General features: G+C 42.0%; 1 protein-coding gene across 1 annotated transcript in view; it reads left to right on the top strand.

The window, feature by feature from the left end:
- Positions 1 to 20,651, top strand: part of VPS4B (vacuolar protein sorting 4 homolog B) — a 43,484-nt gene extending 22,833 nt beyond the window's left edge. The window contains exons 3-11 of the mRNA XM_077269751.1: positions 3,105 to 3,258; positions 6,749 to 6,813; positions 9,456 to 9,575; positions 10,508 to 10,664; positions 11,462 to 11,610; positions 11,702 to 11,783; positions 14,653 to 14,872; positions 16,496 to 16,636; positions 19,133 to 20,651. Coding sequence (XP_077125866.1) covers positions 3,105 to 3,258; positions 6,749 to 6,813; positions 9,456 to 9,575; positions 10,508 to 10,664; positions 11,462 to 11,610; positions 11,702 to 11,783; positions 14,653 to 14,872; positions 16,496 to 16,636; positions 19,133 to 19,234 — 1,190 coding nt within the window. The 3' untranslated portion in view covers positions 19,235 to 20,651. The remainder of the gene's footprint in view (positions 1 to 3,104; positions 3,259 to 6,748; positions 6,814 to 9,455; positions 9,576 to 10,507; positions 10,665 to 11,461; positions 11,611 to 11,701; positions 11,784 to 14,652; positions 14,873 to 16,495; positions 16,637 to 19,132) is intronic.
- Positions 20,652 to 26,103: the final 5,452 nt, after the last annotated feature.

Here is a 26,103-nt window from a genome sequence, read left to right as displayed (position 1 = left end):
ATTACACAATCCCCACACCCCACAACATCACCACACACAATCCCCACACACAATCCCCACACCCCACCACATCACCACACACAATCCCCACACATCACCACACACAATCCCGCCCCCCCACCACATCACCACGCACAATCCCGCCCCCCACATCACCACGCACAATCCCGCCCCCCACCACATCACCACGCACAATCCCGCCCCCCCACCACATCACCACGCACAATCCCGCCCCCCCACCACATTGGCCCCCCCACCACATTACCGCGCATAATCCCGCCCCCCCACCACATTACCACACGAGGCTCTGTCCCCACACATTACGTATTAGTATTATTCAGATTTTTTATGATTATTATTATTAACTTCATTTTAAGTTAATTTACCACCTGCGTAAGCGCTATTGAATGTTGTCTTTATTTACTTTAGTTTAATCATCATCAGCGTTAAATAGATAGCAATGAACGTGCCGAGCGTTAGCTGGCTGGAAACAGCTAGTATAATATATTTATTTTTTTTTTTTTTGGGGGGGGGACACTAAACTTTGGCAGCATGCACAAGAGACAAATGTACCTGAAAAAACTGTTAGAGCCATGATAGAAGCTGTTGAAAAAATAAGTGTCTTTCGGAGTCCTTTGTCTCCATTCACACAACTTGGTTGAGGTTTATTAGCTGCATCATTCCCAACAAAGACTGGGAAGTATGGTCGAATACTCTGGTTCTCTTACCATTTCGGTTCGATTCTGCTTTTAATTTCAAACAATGAACACAGAAAAACAAAGTACCGTATATACTTGAGTATAAGCCGAGATTTTCAGCCCAAAAAAATGGGCTGAAAGTGCCCCTCTCGGCTTATACTCGAGTCATGGAAGGCGGGGGGGGTCGGCGGGTGAGGGGGTTCGACGTCTGTCAAATACTCACCTTCTCCCTGCGCTCCTAACACGGTCCCTGCATGTCCCACGGTCTCCGGGAGCGGCAGCTTCTTCCCCTGTTCAGCGGTCACTGGTACCGCTCATTAAAGTAATGAATATGAACTCCACTCCCATAGGGGTGGAGCCGCATATTCATTACTGTAATGAGCGGTACCATGTGACCGCTCATTACAGGTAGAAGCTGCGGTACCATGGGACAGGCAGGGACCAGCGTCAGGAGCGCCGGGAGCAGGTTATTTCATATTCACCTTCCTTCGTTCCACCGCCGCCCCGTCTTCCGCGTCCTCTGCTGTGACTGTTCAGGTCAGAGGGCGCGATGACGTATTAGTGTGTGCGCCGCCCTCTGCCTGAACAGTCAGTGCGGAGAGACGGGACGCTGAGGAGCAGCGGGCAGCGATGAGAGGTATGTCTTTTTTTTTTTTTTTTTTTTTTTTTTTTTTTAGTGCAGTAGCATTACATGTGGCACAATGCTATATGGAGCATCTATGGGGCCATAAAGAACTGCATGGAGCATTATATGGGGCATCTATGGGGCCATAACTGCATGGAGCATTATATGGGGCCATAAAGAACTGCATGGAGCATTATATGGGGCATCTATGGGGCCATAATGAACTGCATGGAGCATTATATGGGGCATCTATGGGGCCATAATGAACTGCATGGAGCATTATATGGGGCATCTATGGGGCCATAATGAACTGCATGGAGCATTATATGGGGCCATAACTGCATGGAGCATTATATGGGGCTCCTGATTCAATATGGATATTCAAAAACACTTAACCTACTGATGTCTCAATTAATTTTACTTTTATTGGTATCTATTTTTATTTTTGACATTTACCGGTAGCTGCTGCATTTTCCACCCTAGGCTTATACTCGAGTCAATAAGTTTTCCCAGTTTTTTGTTGCAAAATTAAGGGGGTCGGCTTATACTCGAGTATATATAGTATGTGTTTTCCACAGCTAATTGAAAAAAAGCATATACTGCTAAGAATTGGATCGTTTTAATATTGACTTATATTGAGGGGGAAAAAAAGCATACAGTAATTCTGGATGGACGATACATTTTCTATTTGGTCAAAAAGCAGAATCCAAACAAGTGCTGTTTTTGGTTTATTTTTGTTTTAATATTTAACTATATTAGTCAGTGGCAAAGATCAAACTTTATAGGCAGTCAGTGCATACCTCAGCTTTATAGCAAAATATGGTGTGCACATAGCCTAAAATGCACCCCTCTAAAAGAAAAAAAAAAAATTGAGCTTATAGTAGTAATAAACATGAACAATAAAATTAAGAGCCATCAGACATGACTTACAATATATATATATATATATGAATAGTGATGTGATGAACTATGACCTAAAGTACCGTAGGCCTAATTATTAGAAAAAAAATGCAATAGAACCAACGGATTAACAGGTGTGTTTATTAGCAACCAGTCCAGCTTACATTTTCCCAGTCTAGGTTACAATGTGAAGGCTAAAGGCATTATCCCATTAGGATAACAGAGGGGCCCTCCTGTTAGTTATCACCTTTCCTCTTTCTCTTAAAGGTAGATATCAATCAGCCATATTTATATATTATGGTACAGGTAGGTGAAGCTGGCAGTGCCATTACTTGGAGTAAAATGTTACACTCTACTGGAATGGGTACCAAATAAAATATGGTTGAGCTGTTCTTAACTACTCTCACCCATCCCTTGTAGATTGTGAGCCTTCGCGGGCAGGGTCCTCACTCCTCCTGTACCAGTTATGACTTGTATTATTTAAGATTATTGTACTTGTTTTTATTATGTATACCCCTCCTCACATGTAAAGCGCCATGGAATAAATGGCGCTATAACAATAAATAATAATAATAATGTTAGGGAGACTTCCCAAGCTTCTGTATATAACATCCATGTACATTGTTTCCTATTATATCCTAAAGTTACAATAAAGAAATAGCGAAGTGTAAAAAAAATAAATAAATAAATAAATGAAAACCTATATCCTTCCATTCTGCGTGTATACGTTTTTTGTACACTACCTAGATCTAACGTAATTAGAGTTTTTTGTCTTGCAGAATGACAGCTTTATTGTAAATTTGATTCCAATACATTGTTTTACCTTGCATAAAGGAATATTTTTGTATTTTTATGTGTGACTAATAAAAACTGTTTTCTAGATGAATCACAAGGTGAAAAAGCAAAACAGAGCATCAGGTCAAAGTGCATAGAATATCTGGACCGAGCAGAACAGCTGAAAGCCTACCTGAAGAAAAGTGAAAAGGCGCCTCCGAAACCAGTAAAGGAAGGAGCTCCTCGAGCTGAAGAGAAAGGGTTTGTGTTTGTTTGAAATATTTTCTCAAGATGTCTTCAGTTTATATGAAGTTAGGACACAGATGTCGCCATTGGTGATATTTGTGTTTTGAGATGAGTTGTAGTTTTGAATTCCACCATTTATGATCTTTTTATCCACTATTAATTGATGTGAAGTTCCTCTGTATCCGTAAATAGTCCGGAGCATGTACCGTATATACTCGAGTATAAGCCGAGATTTTCAGCCCAAATTTTTGGGCTGAAAGTGCCCCTCTCGGCTTATACTCGAGTCATGATCGGTGGTGGGGTCGGCGGGTGAGGACTGTCATATACTCACCTAGTCCCGGCGCTCCTGGCGCTCCCCCTGCCCGTCCCACAGTCTCCGGGTGCCGCAGCTCTTCCCCTGAGCGGTCACGTGGGACCGCTCATTAGAGAAATGAATAGGCTGCTCCACCTCCCATAGGGGCGGAGCCGCATAATTCATTTCTCTAATGAAGCGGTAACGGTGACCGCTGACAGAGGAAGAGGCTGCGGCACCGAAGACCAGCTGTCCGGGGGAAGGAGCGGGACGCCGGGAGCAGGTAAGTATGTCATATTTACCTTCCCTCGTTCCACCCGCCGGGCGCCGCGCCATCTTCCCGGCGTCTCTCCGCACTGACTGTGCAGGTCAGAGGGCGCGATGATGCATATAGTGTGCGCGCCGCCCTCTGCCTGATCAGTCAGTGCGGAGAGACGCCGGGACGGGACGCCGAGGATCTGCAAGCAAGAGGCGAGTATGTGTTTTTTGTTTGTTTTTTTTAATTGCAGCAGCAGCAATGGCACAGCTTTATGTGGAGTATCTATGGGGCAACGGTGCAGAGCACTATATGGCACAGCTATGGGGCAACGGTGCAGAGCACTATATGGCACAGCTATGGGGCAACGGTGCAGAGCACTATATGGCACAGCTATCTATGGAGCAACGGTGCAGAGCACTATATGGCACAGCTATGGGGCAACGGTGCAGAGCATTATATGGCATAGCTATGGGGCAACGGTGCAGAGCACTATATGGCACAGCTATGGGGCAACGGTGCAGAGCATTATATATATATATGGCATAGCTATGGGGCAACGGTGCAGAGCACTATATATATATATATGGCACAGCTATGGGGCAACGGTGCAGAGCACTATATGGCACAGCTATGGGGCAATGGTGCAGAGCATTATATATATATATATATGGCACAGCTATGGGGCAATGGTGCAGAGCATTATATATATGGCACAGCTATGGGGCAATGGTGCAGAGCACTATATGGCACAGCTATGGGGCAATGGTGCAGAGCATTATATATATATGGCACAGCTATGGGGCAATGGTGCAGAGCATTATATATATATATATATATATATATATATATATATATATATATGGCACAGCTATGGGGCAACGGTGCAGAGCACTATATGGCACAGCTATGGGGCAATGGTGCAGAGCATTATATGGCACAGCTATGGGGCAACGGTGCAGAGCACTATATGGCACAGCTATGGGGCAATGGTGCAGAGCATTATATATATATATATGGCACAGCTATGGGGCAATGGTGCAGAGCATTATATATATATATGGCACAGCTATGGGGCAATGGTGCAGAGCACTATATGGCACAGCTATGGGGCAATAGTGCAAAGCATTATATATATGGCACAGCTATGGGGCAACGGTGCAGAGCATTATATGTGGCACAGCTTTATGTGGAGCATCTATGGGGCCATAATGAACGGTATGGAGCATCTATTTTTAATTTTGAAATTCACCGGTAGCTGCTGCATTTTCCACCCTAGGCTTATACTCGAGTATTTAAGTTTTCCCAGTTTTTTGTGGCAAAATTAGGGGGGTCGGCTTATACTCGAGTACATACAGTATTTATATTTGTAGCAACAATGACACAGAACTGTATTGAATACTGCAGTTTCTGGAGAACAACTCTTTAAAGAGAAGGAGCACTTTGTACAGTATATCAGTGGTTTATACAGGAGGAACTGAGCAGTGTCTTTTGCAGCCCAATATATTTCTGTATAATTGGCAGGGTCTGATATCAGAATGTGTTTATTTGCGAGTAGATCTTGGCACCCTAAGTCAGTGCTGCATTATTGGGGTCCTCCTTATAATAGATATGAAGAACTAGTGGTAAGGTGGCATGACCCATGTGCCGTGGTTTTTTTTTTGTTGTTGTTGTTTTTTGTTTCCCATGACTACATTTCTTGTAACGTTGGTCTGATATGCTGTATCGTATTCCTCTGCTTCCATTCCGTTAGTGCTACATTAAATTGCTAGCCAGACATATGACATCCGTCATTCAAATGCTTGTTTAACTGACAGCATCTCTCTCCCAACCTTCCGGTCCATATGGCTCGTGTTTTCATCAAGAAGAGCGGAGCAAGTAGCTCCCATACAGGATGGACAGGAGGTTATCTTTTGGAGCACAGATGATGTTGGGAAAGATAAGGGTTCAGTGACCCATCCAATGTCGGCAGCTTCTGTCAGATGTTGTGGCAACCTTATGCTGTATAAAGTTTAGTACACAAGCAATGAGTGTGCTGTGTCTTGCTGCATTGAAAAGTACTTCTGAAAACTGCGGCATTACAAAAACATTTACATGAATCTAAAAAAAAAAAAAAAAAAAAAATGGGACCACATAAAACATTACAATAACATTTATTGGCGTTGCGTCTTGGGTCTGATTATGTTGCCAGTGTCATAGTATGTTTTAGTGATCCTTGCATACAACTACCATATTTTTTTTGGACTATGAGATGCACCTTACCATAAGACGCACCCCAGGTTTAGGCAACAGAAAATCCTATTGATGAAAACTTCCATGTTGCTGTAAAGTGGAGGGGGCATTATCACTCATTTTAATGTACTAGGATAGAATAGGGAGGTAATAAATCCATTGTTGTTGTCTCTTTTCAGAGTGTTATACAGTGAGCTGGCTACAGTGTATGATCATAATATTCAGCGCTGGCTAATTCACTTCAGCAACTACTGCCTCACTTTCTGCTATAGCAGGCAATAATAAGATCCCCCTACCTCTGGCCAATTATATTTTATACATAATAAATAAAGACTCATTATAAACACATACCGCTCTGCTACATAAAAATGTACACACTACTCATTACCACATTTTGCAGTTTTGCTGTAAGAATTGCTCGTGTGGAAGTTCCTTCAGTTGCTCAGCTTTTGCAGCCTCCATTCAGTTCCCGGTAGCTTCCTCTCCTGTACTCCATCGGTTACAGAACTCCTTGTTAGACGGGAGGAGAGAGGGCAGTTCTCTCTGTGATCTGGAAGGATGCTGTGTCAGCTATTTTCTCCATCACAGGAAGCTGCCTCTGGATTCTAAGATGCACACATTTTTTTAACATGAGGTTTTTTTTGTTTTTTTTTTAAATGAATCTTCTAGTCTGAAATATAAAGTACTTACAGTTTAATTACATTACATATATCTCTCTTATTTAGAAATGAAAGTGATGATGGAGATTCAGAGGACCCAGAAAAAAAGAAAATGCAGAGCCAACTTCAAGGCAAGTATGGGCTCTTTCATTGTCAGAATTAGGCTAGGGTTAAAGCACTGTATTGTATCTTATCTGGGAGAATCTGTCTGATCTTAAGGTACCTTCACACTAAGCGACGCTGCAGCGATATCGACAACGATGCCGATCGCTGCAGCGTCGCTGTTTGGTCGCTGGAGAGCTGTCACACAGACAGCTCTCCAGCGACCAACGATGCCGAAGTCCCCGGGTAACCAGGGTAAACATCGGGTTGCTAAGCGCAGGGCCGCGCTTAGTAACCCGATGTTTACCCTGGTTACCAGTGTTAAATGTAAAAAAACAAACACTACATACTTACATTCGCGTCCCCCGGCGTCCGCTTCCCTGCACTGTGTGAGCGCCGGCCCTAACAGCAGAGCGGTGACGTCACCGCTGTGCTTTGCTTTCCAGACGGCACTGACACACTCAGTGCAGGAAGCTCTGAGCAGCAGCGCGGACGCCGGGGGACGTGACAGACATCAGAGGGTGAGTATGTAGTGTTTTTTTTGTTTACTTTTACAATGGTAACCAGGGTAAATATCGGGTTACTAAGCGCGGCCCTGCACTTAGTAACCCGATATTTACCCTGGTTACCATTGTAAAACATCGCTGGCATCGTTGCTTTTGCTGTCAAACACGACGATACACGCCGATCTGACGACCAAATAAAGTTCTGAACTTTCAGCAACGACCAGCGATATCACAGCAGGATCCAGATCTCTGCTGCGTGTCAAACACAACGATATCGCTATCCAGGACGCTGCAACGTCACGGATCGCTATCGTTGTAAAGTCGCTTAGTGTGAAGGTACCTTTAGGGCAGCACAGTAGCTCAGTTGTTTGCACTACAGCTTTGCATTTCTGGGATTCTGTGTTCAAATCCCACCATGGACCTCATCTGCAAGGAGTTGGTATGTTCTCCCCATGTTTGCATGGGTTACCTCTGGGTTCTCCAGTTTCCTCCAACACTCCAAAAACATACTGATGGTGAATCTAGATATTGAGCCCGGATGGCGACCGTGCCGATAATGTCTGTAAAGTGCTGTGGAATGAATGGCTCTATATAAGTGAGTAAAATAAATAAATTATACTAATCACACTCTGATCAGAGTGTGATCATAGTGTGATTTGATTTTCTCAAATGGCCCCAGTGGTGTTCAACATTTTTATAAATGATCTAGATAAGGGAACTGAAGGTAAACTAATGAAATTTGCCGAAGATGCAAAGCTAGGAGGGATAGCTAACACTAGAGAAGAGAGAGGATTCAGAAGCATCTAGCTATGCTAGAACAATGGGAAGCGACTAATAGAATAGTATTTAACAGGGAGAAATGCAAGATTCTACATCTGGGCAAGAAAAAAGAAAATTACATCTGTAGAATGGGAGGAATAGAACTAAGCAACAGTATGTGTGAAAAAGACTTTGGTATACTAATAGATCACAGACTGCACATAAGTCAACAGTGTGATGCAGCAGCAAAAAAGGCAAATACAGTTCTAAGATGTATTAGGAGAAGCATAGAGTCTAGAACACGAAAAAGTAATTATCCCACCTTACTCCTCCTTGGTCAGGCCTCATCTGGAATACTCTGTCCAGTTCTGGGCATCACATTTTAAAAAAGACATTGAAAAACTGGTGCAAGTTTAGAGAAGAGCTACCAGGATGGTGAGCGGACTGCAAAGTATGCCCTATGAGGAACGGTTAAATGATCTGGGAATGTTTAGCTTGCAAAAAAGCAGGTTGAGGACACTTAATAGCTGTCTACAAATATATGAAGGGATGTCACGGTGTAGAGGGATCAACCTTATTCTCATTTGCACATAGAAACACAAGAATCAATGGAATGAAACTGAAAGGGATATTAGAGATATTAGCAAAAACTTTGTCAGTGAGAGTGATTAATGAGATTAATGAGTGGAACAGGCTGCCACGAGACAAGAGGTGTTGAGTTCTCCTCCAATGGAAGTCTTCAAACAGAGGCTGGACAGATATGTCTAAGATAGTTTAGTGAATCCTGACTTGAACATGGGGTTCGACATGATGACCCTGGAGGTTCCTTCCAACTCTGACATTCTATGAGGTGAAGATGGGTAAAAAAAATTCTCCCATCTTCTCCATTGTCAGTCCTTGAAAATCAGACTGCACTCGGATGCCATCCGAATGTAGTCTAATTTGTTTTCTATCGACATACTGACTTGCATGGCTGAGTGCAATCCGATTGAATCCACCTTAGGTATGATGCATTTTTTTCCTTGGTCAGAGGAAAAAATGAGACGTGCACGGCCCTATAGAATAGCATTGGTCTGAGTTTGATCCATGGTTTTGTCGGATTTCACATGGACCGCATATTAAAAGTAAATTTTTTTCATTTAGTGGTTAAAGCTCGGTTGATTTCAAAAATATCTTTCCATTATAAATCAGCAAATTGATCCAAGTTTATGAAATGGGTGCCCTTGAACAACGCCTGACTAAACCGGAATTATTTGTGCTCCCATGATTCGTATTGTTTGTGCTCCTGACATTATTTTTTTTTATTATTATTTTATGGACATAAAAATTTGTACATTCATTGCTTTCCTTGACCTTTGCCGGTTTATTTTACAATTGTTATAATGCGGGTGTCCATTTATGTGCAGGCGCTATTGTCATGGAAAAACCAAACGTGAAGTGGAATGATGTTGCTGGACTGGAAGGTGCCAAAGAGGCACTGAAAGAAGCTGTAATTTTACCAATCAAATTTCCTCATTTGTTTACAGGTAAACACATTTATACCAACACTAGTTAATTTTCATTACATTTTAGTTGAAATTCCTCTTAAGAAGATGGTTCATACATGAGCTCCATACATGATGCTTTGTTAGGTAGTGTTAGGGTATGTGCACACGTTGCGTTTTTGCCGTGTTTTTTTTTTTTTTTTTTTTTATGCAAGTTTTAAGCTACGTTTTACAGTACAGTTTGTTTGTTTTTGTTTTTTTCCTTCTGATTTGGAAAACTGCTGCTTTTTTGCAAACTGCAGCATGTAATTTTTTTGTCAGCGTATTTGTGGTGTTTTTTCACCCATGGGAAACAATTGCATTTTTTTGCACTTACCCATTATCAGTTTTTGGTGCAAAAACCTAAGGGAGTTGCATCCTGCTTTTCTTGGGTGGAGATGGGGGTCACTAAACTTTATCAACATGCACGAGAGACAACAAACGCAGCAAAACCTGCATTTTGTAAGCAGCTATTTACTGCCAAGAGAGCAGGCTTTGCCTGCAGGAAAAACGCAACGTGTGAACATGGCCTCAATCTATGTGCAAACCTTAAGTATTTGGTGCAGAAATTTCTCCTACATTTCTTGGAAGGAAAAACTGCTGCCTAAAATAGATTCCATTTTGGTGCAGATCTTTCCCCACTCAAGTATGAGTGAAATCTGTAGCAAAAATGCTGAAAGAATTCACATGCTGCAGATTTAAATCTCCAAGTCAAAAATAAGCAATGTGTGTATAACACTTCAGGATTCTCAGGTTTTTGACCAATCTGCAACGTGTGCACAGGCCCATGGACGGCAAGTGATCCAATATATGAATGTGTAATCATGTGCTGCAATATGAAAATCTGAAATTATTCACAAAACGCCAGAAAATTAATCTGATAAGAACAAGAGGTACAGATTCTACTAGATAAATTGTTCTTGTATCTTGTCCAGGCAAGAGAACTCCCTGGCGGGGAATACTTCTTTTTGGACCACCAGGAACAGGGAAGTCCTACTTGGCTAAGGCTGTGGCTACAGAGGCAAACAACTCCACGTTCTTTTCAATATCTTCCTCAGATCTGGTTTCCAAATGGCTGGGAGAAAGTGAAAAGTGAGTAAAACTGGTAATCTCCATCTAGTCCAGATATGTATTAACATTTTTTCATGAGGATTTCCTCATATATTCCATCTGTATATCCGGATAAAAAGGGGCCCAAAATGCCTGCTATTGTTGTAAATGGGGAATTCAATAATTGACATGTCAGTGGGTAGCAATATGTGTATTGAACAATGGGTAAACCACTTGTGGCAGTTTAGATTGAAAATCCATGGCATAAGCTAGAATATCAGCTTTTACATTTTGCAATGGATTTGATGCAACTACACACTGTTTTTCCTTGATTTGGGAAACCTGCACTTTGTGTACACAAAGCTACTAATCAATGAGGTGGGTATGGAGTTACACAGCGCTTGACTAGGAGGCACAAGACACCTAGTCCTGTAATGATAATCTCTTGCTGATAAAACACTGATTTTATAGACACAACAACACACAACCTAGTAAGTGACACATCGCTGGAATCAGGGTCTCTGTCTCTACGTTATGCTGATCTCTGATTACGTGGTAAAACCTGCTGACCCTTTAACGCTTTTTTTATATGCGATAATTGCACGAACACACTGCAGCTCTTGTCTGCACAGAGTGATGTTACGCGTTGCACACTTCTGCCAACTTTTTTTGAGTGATCAGGGAGAATCACACTCATTTTTATTTCATTTAAAAAAAAAATAAAAAATCTGTGTGGACAGATATATCCTTATAATTTAGAGTCCCATGTTAAAAGAATTGTCGTAAGGATTTATGCATTTTAAACATTGCTGATTTATTGAGCCTGATGTGTTTTACAGGTTAGTGAAGAATTTATTTCAGCTCGCCAGGGAACATAAGCCTTCAATCATCTTCATTGATGAAATTGATTCACTTTGTGGCTCCAGAAGTGAGAATGAAAGTGAGGCTGCACGAAGGATTAAAACTGAATTCTTGGTCCAGATGCAAGGCAAGAGATGTTCATCAAGATTTACCGTTTTTCAGTAGGAATTGAAGAAACAGTGGCTAATTTTCATTACTCAATTTTTTTTTTTTTTTAGGTGTTGGTGTTGACAATGAAGGTATTTTAGTACTTGGAGCCACAAATATACCCTGGGTGTTGGATTCTGCAATTAGGAGACGGTATGCTAAGTTTTTTTTTTTTTTTTTTTTTTAACCATGATTTTGAACTAATGTCCACGTGATACTGGATATGACGTGTAAACTACTAATTCACAGGGCAAAATGAAGGAAGGAAGACTGACAATTGCAGTTATTTTTAGTTATTTTTGGGGTGCAACCAAGAAGGTTCACAGTCAATACGGTTAAGCAAAATGATTAATAGTAAAACTTCACTAACTGTTAAAATAAAATCAATTTTTCAATCAGTTATAAAAGTTATAAAATATGATTATATAGCCTCACACTTATAAAATATGCTTATTGAACGCCTGCTAGGACCATGAGGTACTCGGGCTGGGTCCGGTGGTTCTTAAAGGGGGGTGGTCATGGTGGCAGGGACCCGGTCCATGGCCTTTGACGTCCAAGTTAAAGGGAAGGTCTTTAAAGGGGATGGTGTGAAAGAAAATAAAGAATGTTCATGACGCCACTTCTGGTATTCGGTCAGCAGCAGCAGGGATGGTATGGCTTCCCACAAGTGAAGCTTAGTCCCCAGGGCTCCTGGTGTAATGGATAAAGATTACCGGAGTGTACCGGAAAGAATTGGAGGACACAAGGTTGCAGTCTCTTTACCTTTTACTGATGCATTTACGGTCCAAGACACAGGTTATCTTGGGATCTGGGCAGCCTGGAAGCGATTTAGAATCCCCTTTTCCAGGTGGGTGGAAGCCTTCCTTACTGAGACTTCACACAAGGTCCTTTCTCTGTGTCCTATATGTAGGACAGTAACCGCATGGCAGGCAACACAAGCCCTTTTTACAGGGTCCCTACTGGCGGCGACTCCGGGCTCTATATGCTGCTGTGCGTTCGGGTGTACTGGTGGACAGGCGACTTGAAACCTCCTGCCCTCCGGTTTCTGCCGTGGGGCATACAGTCCCACACAGCTTCGTACTCCCGGTGTCCGGTTCCTTCGCTTCAGGGTGGAGGGAGCTCAATCACAGCACCCCTCCTGCTCCTCACGTCTCCTTTGCTCCTTCTCCCCAGACTCCCCTCTGACAGACTCCCCTCTGACAGACTCCCCTCTGACAGACTCCCCTCTGACAGACTCCCCTCTGACAGACTCCCCTCTGACAGACTCCCCTCTGACAGACTCCCCTCTGACAGACTCCCCTCTGACAGACTCCCCTCTGACAGACTCCCCTCTGACAGACTCCCCTCTGACAGACTCCCCTCTGACAGACTCCCCTCTGACAGACTCCCCTCTGACAGACTCCCCTCTGACAGACTCCCCTCTGACAGACTCCCCTCTGACAGACTCCCCTCTGACAGACTCCCCTCTGACAGACTCCCCTCTGACAGACTCCCCTCTGACAGACTCCCCTCTGACAGACTCCCCTCTGACAGACTCCCCTCTGACAGACTCCCCTCTGACAGACTCCCCTCTGACAGACTCCCCTCTGACAGACTCCCCTCTGACAGACTCCCCTCTGACAGACTCCCCTCTGACAGACTCCCCTCTGACAGACTCCCCTCTGACAGACTCCCCTCTGACAGACTCCCCTCTGACAGACTCCCCTCTGACAGACTCCCCTCTGACAGACTCCCCTCTGACAGACTCCCCTCTGACAGACTCCCCTCTGACAGACTCCCCTCTGACAGACTCCCCTCTCCTCCCCCAGCCAGAATATATCTAGGGAAGCTCCCCAGAAACCGGGTCTAGAGCTCCCCCTTCTGGCCTGGAGTCAGAAAATGTTGAATGTACCTGTTAAATGGATCCTCCTCACTTCCAGGCATGGCATCACCCTCCCCGAGAGGCAGGCAATACCACTGTGGTACCCGGACTCCTGGGGTGCCACACTTATATAGCCTCACACTTATAAAATATGCTTATATAGCCTCACACATATCGTGTCCTGATCAATAGTTATATGCTCTATTAATTTCAGTGGTAAACACTGTAAATAAAGATGAAAATAACAGTGGCAGATTATTCCTCTAATACTATTTCACGTTAATTACGGTAAATTCTACCATATATTTACACATAAATAAAACTGAGACTAACAAGTACAGTGAAAAGTAAAAATTAAAACAAGTTCAAATCTCACCACTTTTCCCTCAATAAAAATATATATTTTTTTTAAACTACACATTTTGAATCACTGCATTCAGAAAAAGTCCAATCTATCAAAATAAAAAAAATAATAATTCACCCCATCGGTAAACACCGTAAACAGAAAAAAATGAAGAATGCCAAAATTAACTTTTTTGCCCATTGCAATACCACAAAAAATGATGCAATACGTTATATCTATCTCACAATGGAATAAATACAAGCGTTGTCTAACCCGCAGGAAATAAGCAGTCATTGAGTTCTATCGGCCGAAAAATGAAAACGTTTCACACACACCCCCCCCCCCCCCACACCCCACCCCCCCCCCCAATTTTTTTCAATTTTTTTTAATTTTTTTGCAATCTTCGGGGAGGCGGTTATTGTTGTAACGGGAGTTAAAAGGCCATTCCTACCTCCAGTCACTGCTTAAACTAAAATAGCCAAACAGGGTATGCTGTTTGCATAATTTCCATTCACTTTTACATTCACCGTGTAGCGCAGCCTGCTTGGCTCTTTTTATGGTACATAGATAGATATTTCTTTCTAAGCCATAAATTGCTGAGATTGAATTACCCCTTAAAGCAAAAATTGCCTAAATCCTTCATTAGTTAAATTAAACCTGAACAAACACATAAGAATCAAGTGTGATAACTGTACAATAACTGGGCACATTGTAAGGCAGGCAGAAGGATTTTAGTTCCTGTAAACTATGTGCTCATACTGTGATGATGTAATGATTGTGTTTGTGCAATTTGCTAAATGATCTTTATCATTCTCCAGATTTGAAAAGCGAATTTATATCCCTTTACCGGAAGCACATGCCCGGACTGATATGTTTAAACTCCATCTTGGAACAACTCCACACAGTCTTACGGATGCAGACTTCAGAGATCTTGGAAAAAGAACAAATGGGTATTCTGGTGCCGACATTAGCATCATTGTACGGGATGCCTTAATGCAACCAGTCAGAAAAGTTCAGTCCGCTACCCACTTTAAAAAGGTATGCTTCTGTTCATTTTATAATTCATTATGATTACTATTATTATTCATAACTACCTTTTGCTTTTAACTTCAGTTGTCTGTTTCTGTGCAGATTCCCTAAGTTTTCCCCTTCTCATGATTGTAGATGGCGTTGTGGGCTGTCAATTTTAACCAACTGGGCACCGGACATGCCACATTAATCTTTTCACTGCCCTATTAAACTTCTCTGTCCTACATCACCAGGGTTACAGTGTTTAATGTCTGCTCAGCTCTATATTCCAGCCATCGGCTATGCTAGCTAATTTTTTGACACTTATCAATATGTATTTGCTGTTGTTTTGTGTTGCTCAGGCCTTACCATGGCCTTTTACTGGCCTCATAAGCTTAGAGCAGGGATTGTCAAACTCAAATACACAGGGACAAAATTAAAAGCTCGGACAAAGTCGCAGGCCAATCTTGATATTTATTGAAAAAATGTCTACAATTGAGGAAGTTTTTCCCCGTCAAAACGATTAAATTCTTCATATGGAAAAAAAACTTTACAGGGGTTATCCCACGAATAAAGTACATTTTAATTAACAGACCTTAAAATAAAATGTTGGAATAATGTTATGTAAGAGCAGTAAAAAGTATATGGCCCGATGGCCTAACTTAAATTATGGAATATCAAAGGATAAAAAACCTTGAATAAAACCGTTAAAGTATGATGCAAATATAAGTGTCCCCCGCCCCCCCCCCCCCCCCCAAAGTGTCATACCGTCACAGTGAATTCCTGCACAGTACCCTCCACATGCACAGTATGATGACCCTACTGTACCCCCTCCCTCATTACCACCAACAAAGAATGGTTACCTCATTACAGTTTTATTCTCCAACTGTAATCCCCAGACAGCCCTCCATACAGTAAAATGGCTAAAAAAGTGCTCTGTATAGTATAATGGGCCCCACATAGTGCTCCATACAGTATAACGGGGCACTGCATTGCCTTCCTTACAGTATAATGGGCCCACATAGTGCTCCATACAGTATAATAGCCCACACATTAAAAAAAAAAAAAAAAAATACTCCCCTCTGGGCACTTCCCTCACTGCTCCAGTCTCTTCATGGAGTCTTCAGATCTTTTGCACATCTCGGTACATCAGGCACGTTGTACTGATATCAGCGGGGAGATGACATTATTAGACATCAGATGCAGAGGGGGAATGATTGGAGAAGGAGCATCAGCTGACGCTCTTTCATCTATTATTGCTTTTAACTCTGTTGGCCTGTAAGTTGCCGATATAGTTGAAAGTGTGATGCCAATTTGGCCCACGGGCCAGAGTTTGTTCCATGAATCCTTTATTAATAGAAGAAAGCTCTACGCCACATATGTGAAAGTACGATCTAATGTCCAATAAAGAAACATGTTCTGCGTATTGCTGCAGGTATGTTTTGTGCGCATTTGTTTGTGTAGGATTTCATTTTTATTTATTTTCAACATTAAAATATTTTTACCTGCGCTAAACTGTAAAATACATTACATACATATATACATACATTTTTTCCTTCCTTGGTGTGGTAAGGAATATTACCCGCAGCTATCCTTGTCCACCTTACGAGCGCCGCTACCCTATAAACCTTTCCTTATTTTCAACATTAACAGGTTCAAGGTAAATCCCCACTCGATCCTAATGTTGTTTGCAATGATTTACTTACTCCATGTTCTCCCGGGGATCCTAATGCGATAGAAATGACATGGGTGGACGTTCCTGGAAATAAGTTATTGGAGCCAGTTGTAAGCATGGTAAGTTCTATTTAGCACCTGTCCATATAGTAAGTTACATACAAGTGTACCACCAGTTTGAAGGCAGACCAGCTCATATGGTGTGAACGACACTCAGTAATATCTTTTTTTTCAAGGAGGAATGATTCACAACAAACCAGAGGTTAGACAAGTTCAAGAACATCTGTACCGCACTCTGTTTTTCGTCAACTGACTTCTAGTGCAAGTACAGAGCTAGCAGCAGAAGAAAGTTTGCTGATCAATTATTTTCTTTTTTTCTTTTTTTTTTTTTTCTTTTTGAGACCAGGCAACCAACTGACCATCTCTGACAAAATGTCTGTAGTGACTAGTTTTTGGACACTCAATAAAATTTTATTTTTTGTGCTTTAGTTATTTCTTCCCCCTTCTAATTTTTTGATTGATCTACCCATGTCAAGGCTTATTTTTTTGCAGGATACGTTGGTTTTGAATAACACTACTCCTTTTAATATAGAACATACTGATACTGGGATCAAGATTCCAAGTGGGGTCGATTGGAAAAAATGTCAGCATTTTTGGGGGATTTGTTTTTACCATATTCACTGTGTGGTAAAAATAACCTGAAAACCTTGCTAAACGTAGAACAAAGTTGTTAGTCCAATATCTATAGTAATGTTTTTGTTTTGTTTTTTTTGTTTTACTACCAACGAAAAATTAGCTACGGTCACCATATTCTGAGGGACATAACTTTTAGCTTATAAAGTTGTTTGAGGGGCATGTTGTTGTTTTTCTTGTTGCTATTTGATGTCCAGAATTTTTTTTCTCATGTGTTTTTTAATTTTGCTGTGGGGGGAAAGAAGGGTAATTTTACACTTTTTTTTTTTTTTTATCTTAAGATTTCTCTGCTAGTCCCAGGCTGCCTTAATAAGCCATCAGCATCCAGAGATCACGCCATGGAGAGGGGAATGATTGACATTGGAAACTACTCCCCATTTTCTTCCTTCTCCCGCACACATTCACAACTTTTAACCATTGTCACAGTTGACTATTGTGATTGCAGCATGTTCTCCTTGGTGCCGTCTACATTATACAGCCAATACATCACACTTTATTGAGCTGCTGAGCCCCCCTCCATATAGTGATGTTGCAGTTCTGCTATTCATTTTTGCTGTGCATATCCAAGGAGTTGAAGGGGTAGTCCAAAACTAATGTTCGTTTTGATCCTAAATGTCTTTTTAATGTAATACCGTAATTTATTTTCTAATATACTTTAATTTAAAAACTCACTACCATTCCCTCACTACTTTAACTGCTTTATTTTTATTTTGTAACTTCCGATTTGATGGCATTTCGTTTAACAATCCACAGTGCTTGTTGTTATACTTGAACGATATGTCATCAGGAGAAGGGAACTAAGTTTACTGCCGCAGATGCTTTCCCCACCTTGAAACAAAGCGTTTTCAGGGACACTGCTAGTCTCTGCTCTACTGAGCATGCATTTGTTTGTCAATTCGTATACTCAATAGTTCTATGTGCGACCCTCCTTTTTCGTTGCTCAGTGATGGTGTGCTCCCTCGCCGGCTCTTACGATAAGTGATGAACTGCCCAAGAGCTTTGGGAAAGAGCTGGAATGGCAGAGGCCAGCCCAACCCCCCAGTCTGTTTTGGAGTATGGGGCTGGTCTTTGCTTTCCATGTTTGCCTCGATATCTCCTTTACAATGCACACTGACAGTGTAATCTTTTGCTGGCTCATCATTTGTCATTAGCGCTGGCAGTGGCAAAGCGCTCCCGGTCACTGTGCATTGAAAAGGAATTTTGCACAGTGAGCAGGGAGGTCGTACTGAGCATACGCTGGAATTAACCATTGCATCCTCAGTAGAGCAGTAATTGGCCCACCCCCTGAAACAGATGTCACTGATGCTTCATTACAGGGTGGGGAAAGCAACTGCAGTAGTGATCACAGCCCCTTCCCCCTGATACCATTTGAATATCCTTGCATGCACTGGTGGTTCTCAAATGAGATTTCCTAAAACCAGAAGTTTTTAGAACATGAACCAGTTGGGGTAGAGAGGGAATGGTAGGGACTTATTTCAGGTATATTAGAAAAGTGATTTAATTATTACATTAAATAGCCATTTAGGATTAATAACATTAGTTTCGAACTACACCTTTATCTGTCATCAGCAACTCCCTAATGTATATGCTGTTCTCTTTAGTAATATAACACTTTAGAGCAAATGTCGCCCAAATCTGCATATAGTCTCAAGAATCTGAACGTCTTCCTTCTGGCCTGCCATCTAATAGTTATGATTGCCAGGATTTCTTTAGTCCATTTATCAAATTTTAATATAAATAGTAATAAGGGAGAGTGAAATATATCATTGTATTTTAATATGAATCTTATATTAATATAGTTTGTTTAATTGCAGTTGTTCAAAAGACAATTCTATTTCACATTTGCCGATCTATAAATCCAGCCTTGGGGGAAGGTGGGGTAAGGGAACTCTTTCTAAATATATACACCTCTTTTATTTTCAGCCTGACATGCTTAGGTCACAAGCTAACACCAAACCTACTGTAAATGATCAGGATTTGGAGAAATTAAAGAAATTTACAGAAGACTTCGGACAGGAAGGTTAAGCAGACTGAAAAAAAAGAAATGCAAGGTTGCCTTCAATAGCTTTTCCTATAATAGATATTCCTATTTGTTATGGCACTACAAAATGATTTGCCAGAAACTGTTCTCCCAAGTGATACTCTATGAACCGATCTTCTGTATTCTTCTGAATCATCTTGTACACCATGTATGGCAGACAATATCCAAACATTAGGACTTCTGTATGTAGTCTTCAGACAATACCTTAAGGCTTTCTATAGCAAGCCCAGCTGTTGTATATTTGGAATGCATTATACTGTAAAAGGATCCTGTCCGTTCAGCTGGTGGAGACAATTGGCACTTTTTTAAAAGTTTGAATTTTACTCAACTTACTAATTTTGTTTGTTTTTTTGTGTTGAAAAGCAGACAAGTTTGATTTTGTGCACTCATTCCATTATTTAAGTACCATTTGTTAACAAATACCGTAACTGCAATATTTAAGTATTCTGTAGAATCTGGATTTTTTTTTCTAAGATTTATCAAATTAAAAAAATGCTTTTTTTTCCCAAATCTCCTTAGAATTTTGTATTTTTTTGAAAATACAATAATATATGAATGTATATACTTTGTGAAAGTTACTCCTTATAGTCTTGGAAAAGTAGCTGCTTAGCTTGTTATACAGTTTATTATGTGTGTATATATATTTTTTTACATTTCCAAGTATATACTACAGTCAATCACATGCCATAATAATTACTGTGGTTTCACTGTCTAATTGGAAAAGGTATTTTACAATGGTCATCCCCACCTCCATATAAAATTTAGAAAGAACATTCCCTGTTAAATTAAAGGGTAATTCAAGTGTCTATCGTGTGGTATCATGCACCTGTCCTACTCATCAGAATGGTACATGTGCATACAAACATGTAGATATCTGTAGACATGATGTCGTCAGTGCCGCTCATTTCTCAATTTGGAAATGATTGGCTCTGGACTAAATTTTTAATTGCAATTCCTATAGTGGTACTTGATGGGATTTTGTTGGGTGACAGGGATTCATATTTTCTATACTGTAGATGCCTTGCTTAAATACTCAACATAAAGCGAATAATTATGAACACAGTAAATTTATGAATTCTGCAACATGACTGTATTTGGCAGGTTTGAAATATGAAATGACACTGTGCCTTGCAAGTAAAAAGTTTAAAAAAAAAAAAAAAATTACAAAGCATTTGTTCCTTGGCTTTGTCCTATTTCATCAGTCTCCTCTTGCAATACTATTAACAAGCATGTTAACAAGTGGATGTTTATTTTTTTTGTGTGTTTCTTTTTGTGGCACTTATGGCAGTGGGATATTTTTATTTTGTTTTTTTGTGTCCATTCTTTTATGTGCTGTTTATACATGGAATCATATGGCTGCTGAGTCTTCTTGTACACTCAATAAAACTATTCTTTTCTGGACATGTGTATTTATTTTTCATTTGTATACAGAAATGTTGTTAACCCCGTTACTGATCAATTTTGACCTTAATGACCAGGCCAAATTTTTGAAATCTGACCAGTGTCACTTTATGCAGTGATAACTCCGGAACGCTTCAACGGATCCCACTGATTCTGAGATTTTGTTTTTTGGTCACACATTGTACTTCATAATAATGGTAAAATTTGTTCCATATAACTTGTTTATTTGTAAAACTATCGGAAACTTGCGCAATTTTCAAACTTTTACTGTATATACCCGAGTATAAGCAGAGGCACCTAATTTTGCCACAGAAAACTGGGTAAGCTTATTGACTCCAATATAAGCCGGGTATGTACACTGTGGCAGAATTATTAGGCAAGTTGTATTTTAGAGGATTGTTTTTATTATTGATCAACAACTATGTTCTCAATCAATCCAAAAGACTCATAAATATCAAAGCTTAATATTTTTGGAAGTTGGAGTGGGTTTTTTTTTTTAGATTTGGCTATCTTGGGAGGATATCTGTTTGTGCAGGTAACTATTACTGTGCAGAATTATTAGGCAACTTAATAAAAACCAAATATATTCCCATCTCACTTGTTTATTTTAATCAGGTAAACCAATATAACTGCACAAAATTTAGAAATAAACATTTCTGACATGCAAAAACAAAACCCCAAAAAATTAGTGACCAATACAGCCACCTTTCTTTATGATGACACTCACCAGCCTTCCATCCATAGATTCTGTCAATTGCTTGATCTGTTTACGATCAACATTGCATGCAGCAGCCACCACAGCCTCCCAGACACTGTTCCGAGAGGTGGACTGTTTTCCCTCCCTGTAGAGCTCACATTTTGAGGGACCACAGGTTCTCTATGGGGTTCAGATCAGGTGAACAAGGGGGGCCATGTCATTTTTTTTTCTTCTTTGAGACCTTTACTGGCCAGCCATGCTGTGGAGTAGTTGGAGGCATCTGATGGAGCATTGTCCTGCATGAAAATCATGTTTTTCTTGAACGATACCGACTTCTTCATGTACCACTGCTTGAAGAAGTTGTCTTCCAGAAACTGGCAGTATGTCTGGGAGTTGAGCTTCACTCCATCCTCAACCCGAAAAGGTCCCACAAGTTCTTCTCTGATGATACCAGCCTATACCAGTACCTCACCTCCACCTTGCGTCTCAGTCGGAGTGGAGCTCTCTGCCCTCTACTGATCCAGCATCTGGCCCATCAAGAGTCACTCTCATTTCATCAGTCCATAAAACCTTTGAAAAGTCAGTCTTAAGATAAAACGTCAAGACTGGGCCAAGAGATATCTTACGTTTCTTGTTCAAAGGGTAGTCATTTTTCAGCCTTCCTTACCTTGGCCATGTCCCTGAGTATCGCACACCTTGTGCTTTGTTACTCCATTTGGCAAATGGCATTTTGGCAGCTTCACGCTTAATTTTCCTCAATTCATGGTCAGTTATTTTTCTTTTCTTTTTTTGCCCAACACGCTTCTTTCTACCCTGTTGGCTATTTTCCAAACTTTTGAAGCGTGATGCCGAAAAATCAAGCGTTTCATGGCAATTTCAAGACTGCTGCATCCCTCTGCAAGACATCTCACAATTTTGGACTTTTCAGAGCCTCTCAAATCTCTCTTCTGACCCATTTGGCCAAAGGAAAGGAAGTTGCCTAATAATTAAGCACGTCTTATATGGGTTTTGATGTCATTAGACAACACCCCTCCTCATTACAGAGATGCACATCACCTGATTTACTTAATTGGTAGTTGGCTCTCAAGCCTGAACAGCTTGGAGTAGGACAACATGTATATAAAGTATCATGTGATCAAAATACAACTTGCCTAATAATTCTGCACACAGGGTATTGTCCCCTCATCTCTGCTATGCGTGGCTCCCCCTGTCCTGCTGTGTGGCTCCCCCTGTTGTATGCATGGCTCTGCTCTCCCCGTCCCATTATTGCGTGCATGGCTCTGCTTTCCCCGTCCCATCCTTGCGTGCATGGCTCAGCTCTCCCCGTCCCATCCTTGCGTGCATGGCTCGGCTCTCCCCGTCCCATCCTTGCGTGCATGGCTCGGCTCTCCCCGTCCCATCCTTGCGTGCATGGCTCAGCTCTCCCCGTCCCATCCTTGCGTGCATGGCTCGGCTCTCCCCTTCCCATCCTTGCGTGCATGGCTTGGCTCCTCCCCCCCCCCCCCCCCCTCGTCATGCTCCACCTCCTTGCGCGGTCGCTGCACGTCCCTGCATCTCCATTGTCCTGATGCGGCAGCTCTTCCTGTGCTGAGCGGTCACGTGGTACCGCTCATTAAGATAATGAATATGCACTTCACGCCTATGGGAGTGGAGATGCAGGTATATTCATTACCTTAATGAGCAGTACCACGTGACCGCTCAGTACGGGAAGTGCTGCAGCATCGGGACAACGGAGATGCAGGGACGTTCAACGACAGCGTGAGGAGGGTGAGTATGATGTCACAGCCGCCGGCTCCTGCCGCTGCTCCACCACTCCCCTCCCCCGCTGGCTTTCTGGACAGTGACTCCTGTATAAGCCGAGGGGGGCGTGTTCAGCACAACAATGTACTGAAAATCTCGGCTTATACACAAGTATATACGGTAATTCTTATGCTCTTAAACTAGTTATGTTACACAAAATAGATTATAAATTGCATTTACATGTCTGCTTTACATCTGCATCATTTTTAACACATTTTTTGATTGTTAGGAAGTTAAAAGGGTTATAAGTTGAAGAGAAATTTCTCATTTTATGCATTTGAAGTGACTTTGGGGGGGGGCCTGTATGACAGAAAATACCCAAAAGTGACACCATTCTAAAAACTACACAACTCCAAAGTACTCAAAACTATGATCAAGAAGATAATTACCCTTCAGGTGCTTCACAGGAACTAAAGCAATGTGGAAGGGAAAAATTAACATTTTACTTTTTTCCACAAATTTTAGTTTAGCCCCATATTATTTATTTTCACAAGGTTAGCAGGAGAAAATGGACCCCCCAAAACGTGTTGTGCAATTTCTCATGAGTAGGCAGATACCCAATGTGGGGGGGAAAAACTCCTGTTTGGGTGTATGGCAGGGCCAGGAAGGGACTTGGCATCGTTTGACTTTTGGAACACACAAATGCCTGGAAACGAGCAGAATGCCATGTTGCATTTGGAGAGCTTCTGATGTGCCTAAATAGTGGAAACACCACCAAACATGACCCCGTTTTGGAAATTGGACCCCTCAAGATGTGTGGTGAGCACCTTGAAACCCCTAAGTGCTTCACTAAAGTTTATAACGTAGAGCCGTGGAAAAAAAAAAAATCACATTTCCAGGACATCTTTCCTGACAGCACCATGGAGGTTGTCCTTCTTATCTTTTCAGGGACCGGAAACACAAGAGGTTAAAAAGTTCTACTGGGGCTTCTGTGTTTTTCCTGTCTCTGTGAGGATATGCATGAGATGAAGACTCATTACCTTCGGAAGTGGACATCGGGGGCTCAGCTTCTTCACCCTGTCAAGCGGTCTGCGCCTGACGCCAACTGAAAGGCGATTCCCCCGCTTTAACCAAACTAGCAGTGCTCATGGTTCACGAGCAGCTTCCCTCCTGTGGGGGCTCTCGGCTCCAGAGCCTGCCTCCGGAACGCCGAGAAATCCGGTGTATGTGAACCATGTCCAGAGGTGCATTTCTGGTGACGTCATCCAGGTGCTCACTTCCTGTTAAAGCCATGACTCTGTGTGCGGTTCAGGGTGGAACACATGATGCAAAGGGAAATCTGCATGAAGACAAGGTAATATAAGCTAATTACTTCTGTCTATGAGGGCTTGGTAAGTTGGAAGCTGTACATAGAATGGAGGATTCAGGCCTTTCAGATGCCACATCAGAGCAGACCCTGGTGCATGTGAGTATTGGAAGAATTGCTACTATGGGAGTCCGTTACACTTAGTGTCCCCATATTGTGTATTTTGGGACAGGGGAGCCTATGCCACATCTGAACCTAAAAAGGAAGCTAGGAAAGATTTGTAGATCTGCAGTGTTAAATTACATGAAGCATGTGGGAAAACAGTTGTGTGTAGGCTGCAATTCCAAGATCGGCAGGGGCGAGCAGTCCTCTTTTATCACTGACATGAGATCTACGATTAGAGAGGAAGTACAGGCTCATAGCTCCTATCTCGTTCCACCACATACATCTCAACCTGGTCCCCGTGCTAAAAGCCTAAGATGGGAGATGGAGGTACATTCGGGAGAGGATGTACAGCCTCTTGGGTCAGATCAGAATGAAGTGGGAGAGATGGCTTCCGACAACCCCCCCCCCCCCTCTTCCTTCCGCAGAGGAGATAAAGAAATAATTCTCTGATAATACAGATGGATTCCTGCAAGCGTTCAGGAACACCATGCAGGTGGAGGAGTCTCAGAAATATCATTCTATTCTGGATGAGATGTTTGGGGGCTTAAAGTATCGGGAATAGTTTTCCCGATGACTAATCACATCCGTCCCATGATTATGATTATGTGGAAAAGAGGCTAGTTATACTCTGAGATTTTAGGACCCATCTACCCTTTGAGCCAGTGGACATAAAACCCTGGGAGGAGATCCAGAAAATAGTTTTCCCAGTAGCCAAGGTTGCTAAAAACACTTTAATCCCATTTGAGGACTCTTCAAGTCTCAGGGAGACTGTGGACAGGAAGGCTGACATGCATCTGTGGACTGACAACTTAGAGGATCATTTGAGACATAAGACCCTAGGGATGTTATTTCAAGGTCTCTTCCCTTACTCAAGTTAGTCACAGGATTCATGGCAGAGTCACTTCGGTTTGACGCTAGAAATAATGCCCTTTCAAATGCAGCCTGTCCGGCTATATGGCTAAAAACGTACTCTGGGAATAATCTAAGAACAAGCTCTGTTCCATCCCCTTCTCAGGATTAAGGGTTTACCTGCCTGTATTAGATTAAATTCTAGAGAAAGCATCAAACAGCAAGAAAGGGTTCCCGGAAGATCGGGCCAGGAGATTTCAGCCCTTTCATAGGTCCAGCCTCTCCCAAAGGCGGGATTATAAAGGAAAAGGAAAGTCGGGCAGGTGAAGCTACCCAAAAGGAGGTAGAGGTTCCCTTTTTTTGGCTCAGGGTCAGATATGGGGAGGCAATGATGCCGTAAGAGTAGAGGGTGGCTCCGTTGGTTCATTGGGTTCTGGCAGGATTTATCCCTGGATCAGTGGGTTCTAAAAGCAATTTCATCTGGTTGTACGCAGCGTTCAATCCGCAGCTAATCCGGATGTAATCCGGCCCATGGACACATACCCTTATATTTTTCTTTAGATATGATAGCTACAGAGTAAATACCTCCTTAGTACCCTCCACATGCACAGTATGCTGACCCTACTGTACTTCACCTCAACTCCCCCCGGCAAAGCATGGTGACCCCAACACAATATGATCCCCCAACTGTGACC

Source organism: Ranitomeya variabilis, chromosome 6 (genome assembly GCF_051348905.1).
Source record: "Ranitomeya variabilis isolate aRanVar5 chromosome 6, aRanVar5.hap1, whole genome shotgun sequence".
In the NCBI taxonomy this organism is placed as follows: Eukaryota; Metazoa; Chordata; class Amphibia; order Anura; family Dendrobatidae; genus Ranitomeya; species Ranitomeya variabilis.
Note: the sequence above shows the minus strand (reverse complement) of the source record. Positions and strands in the feature narration are given on the sequence as shown.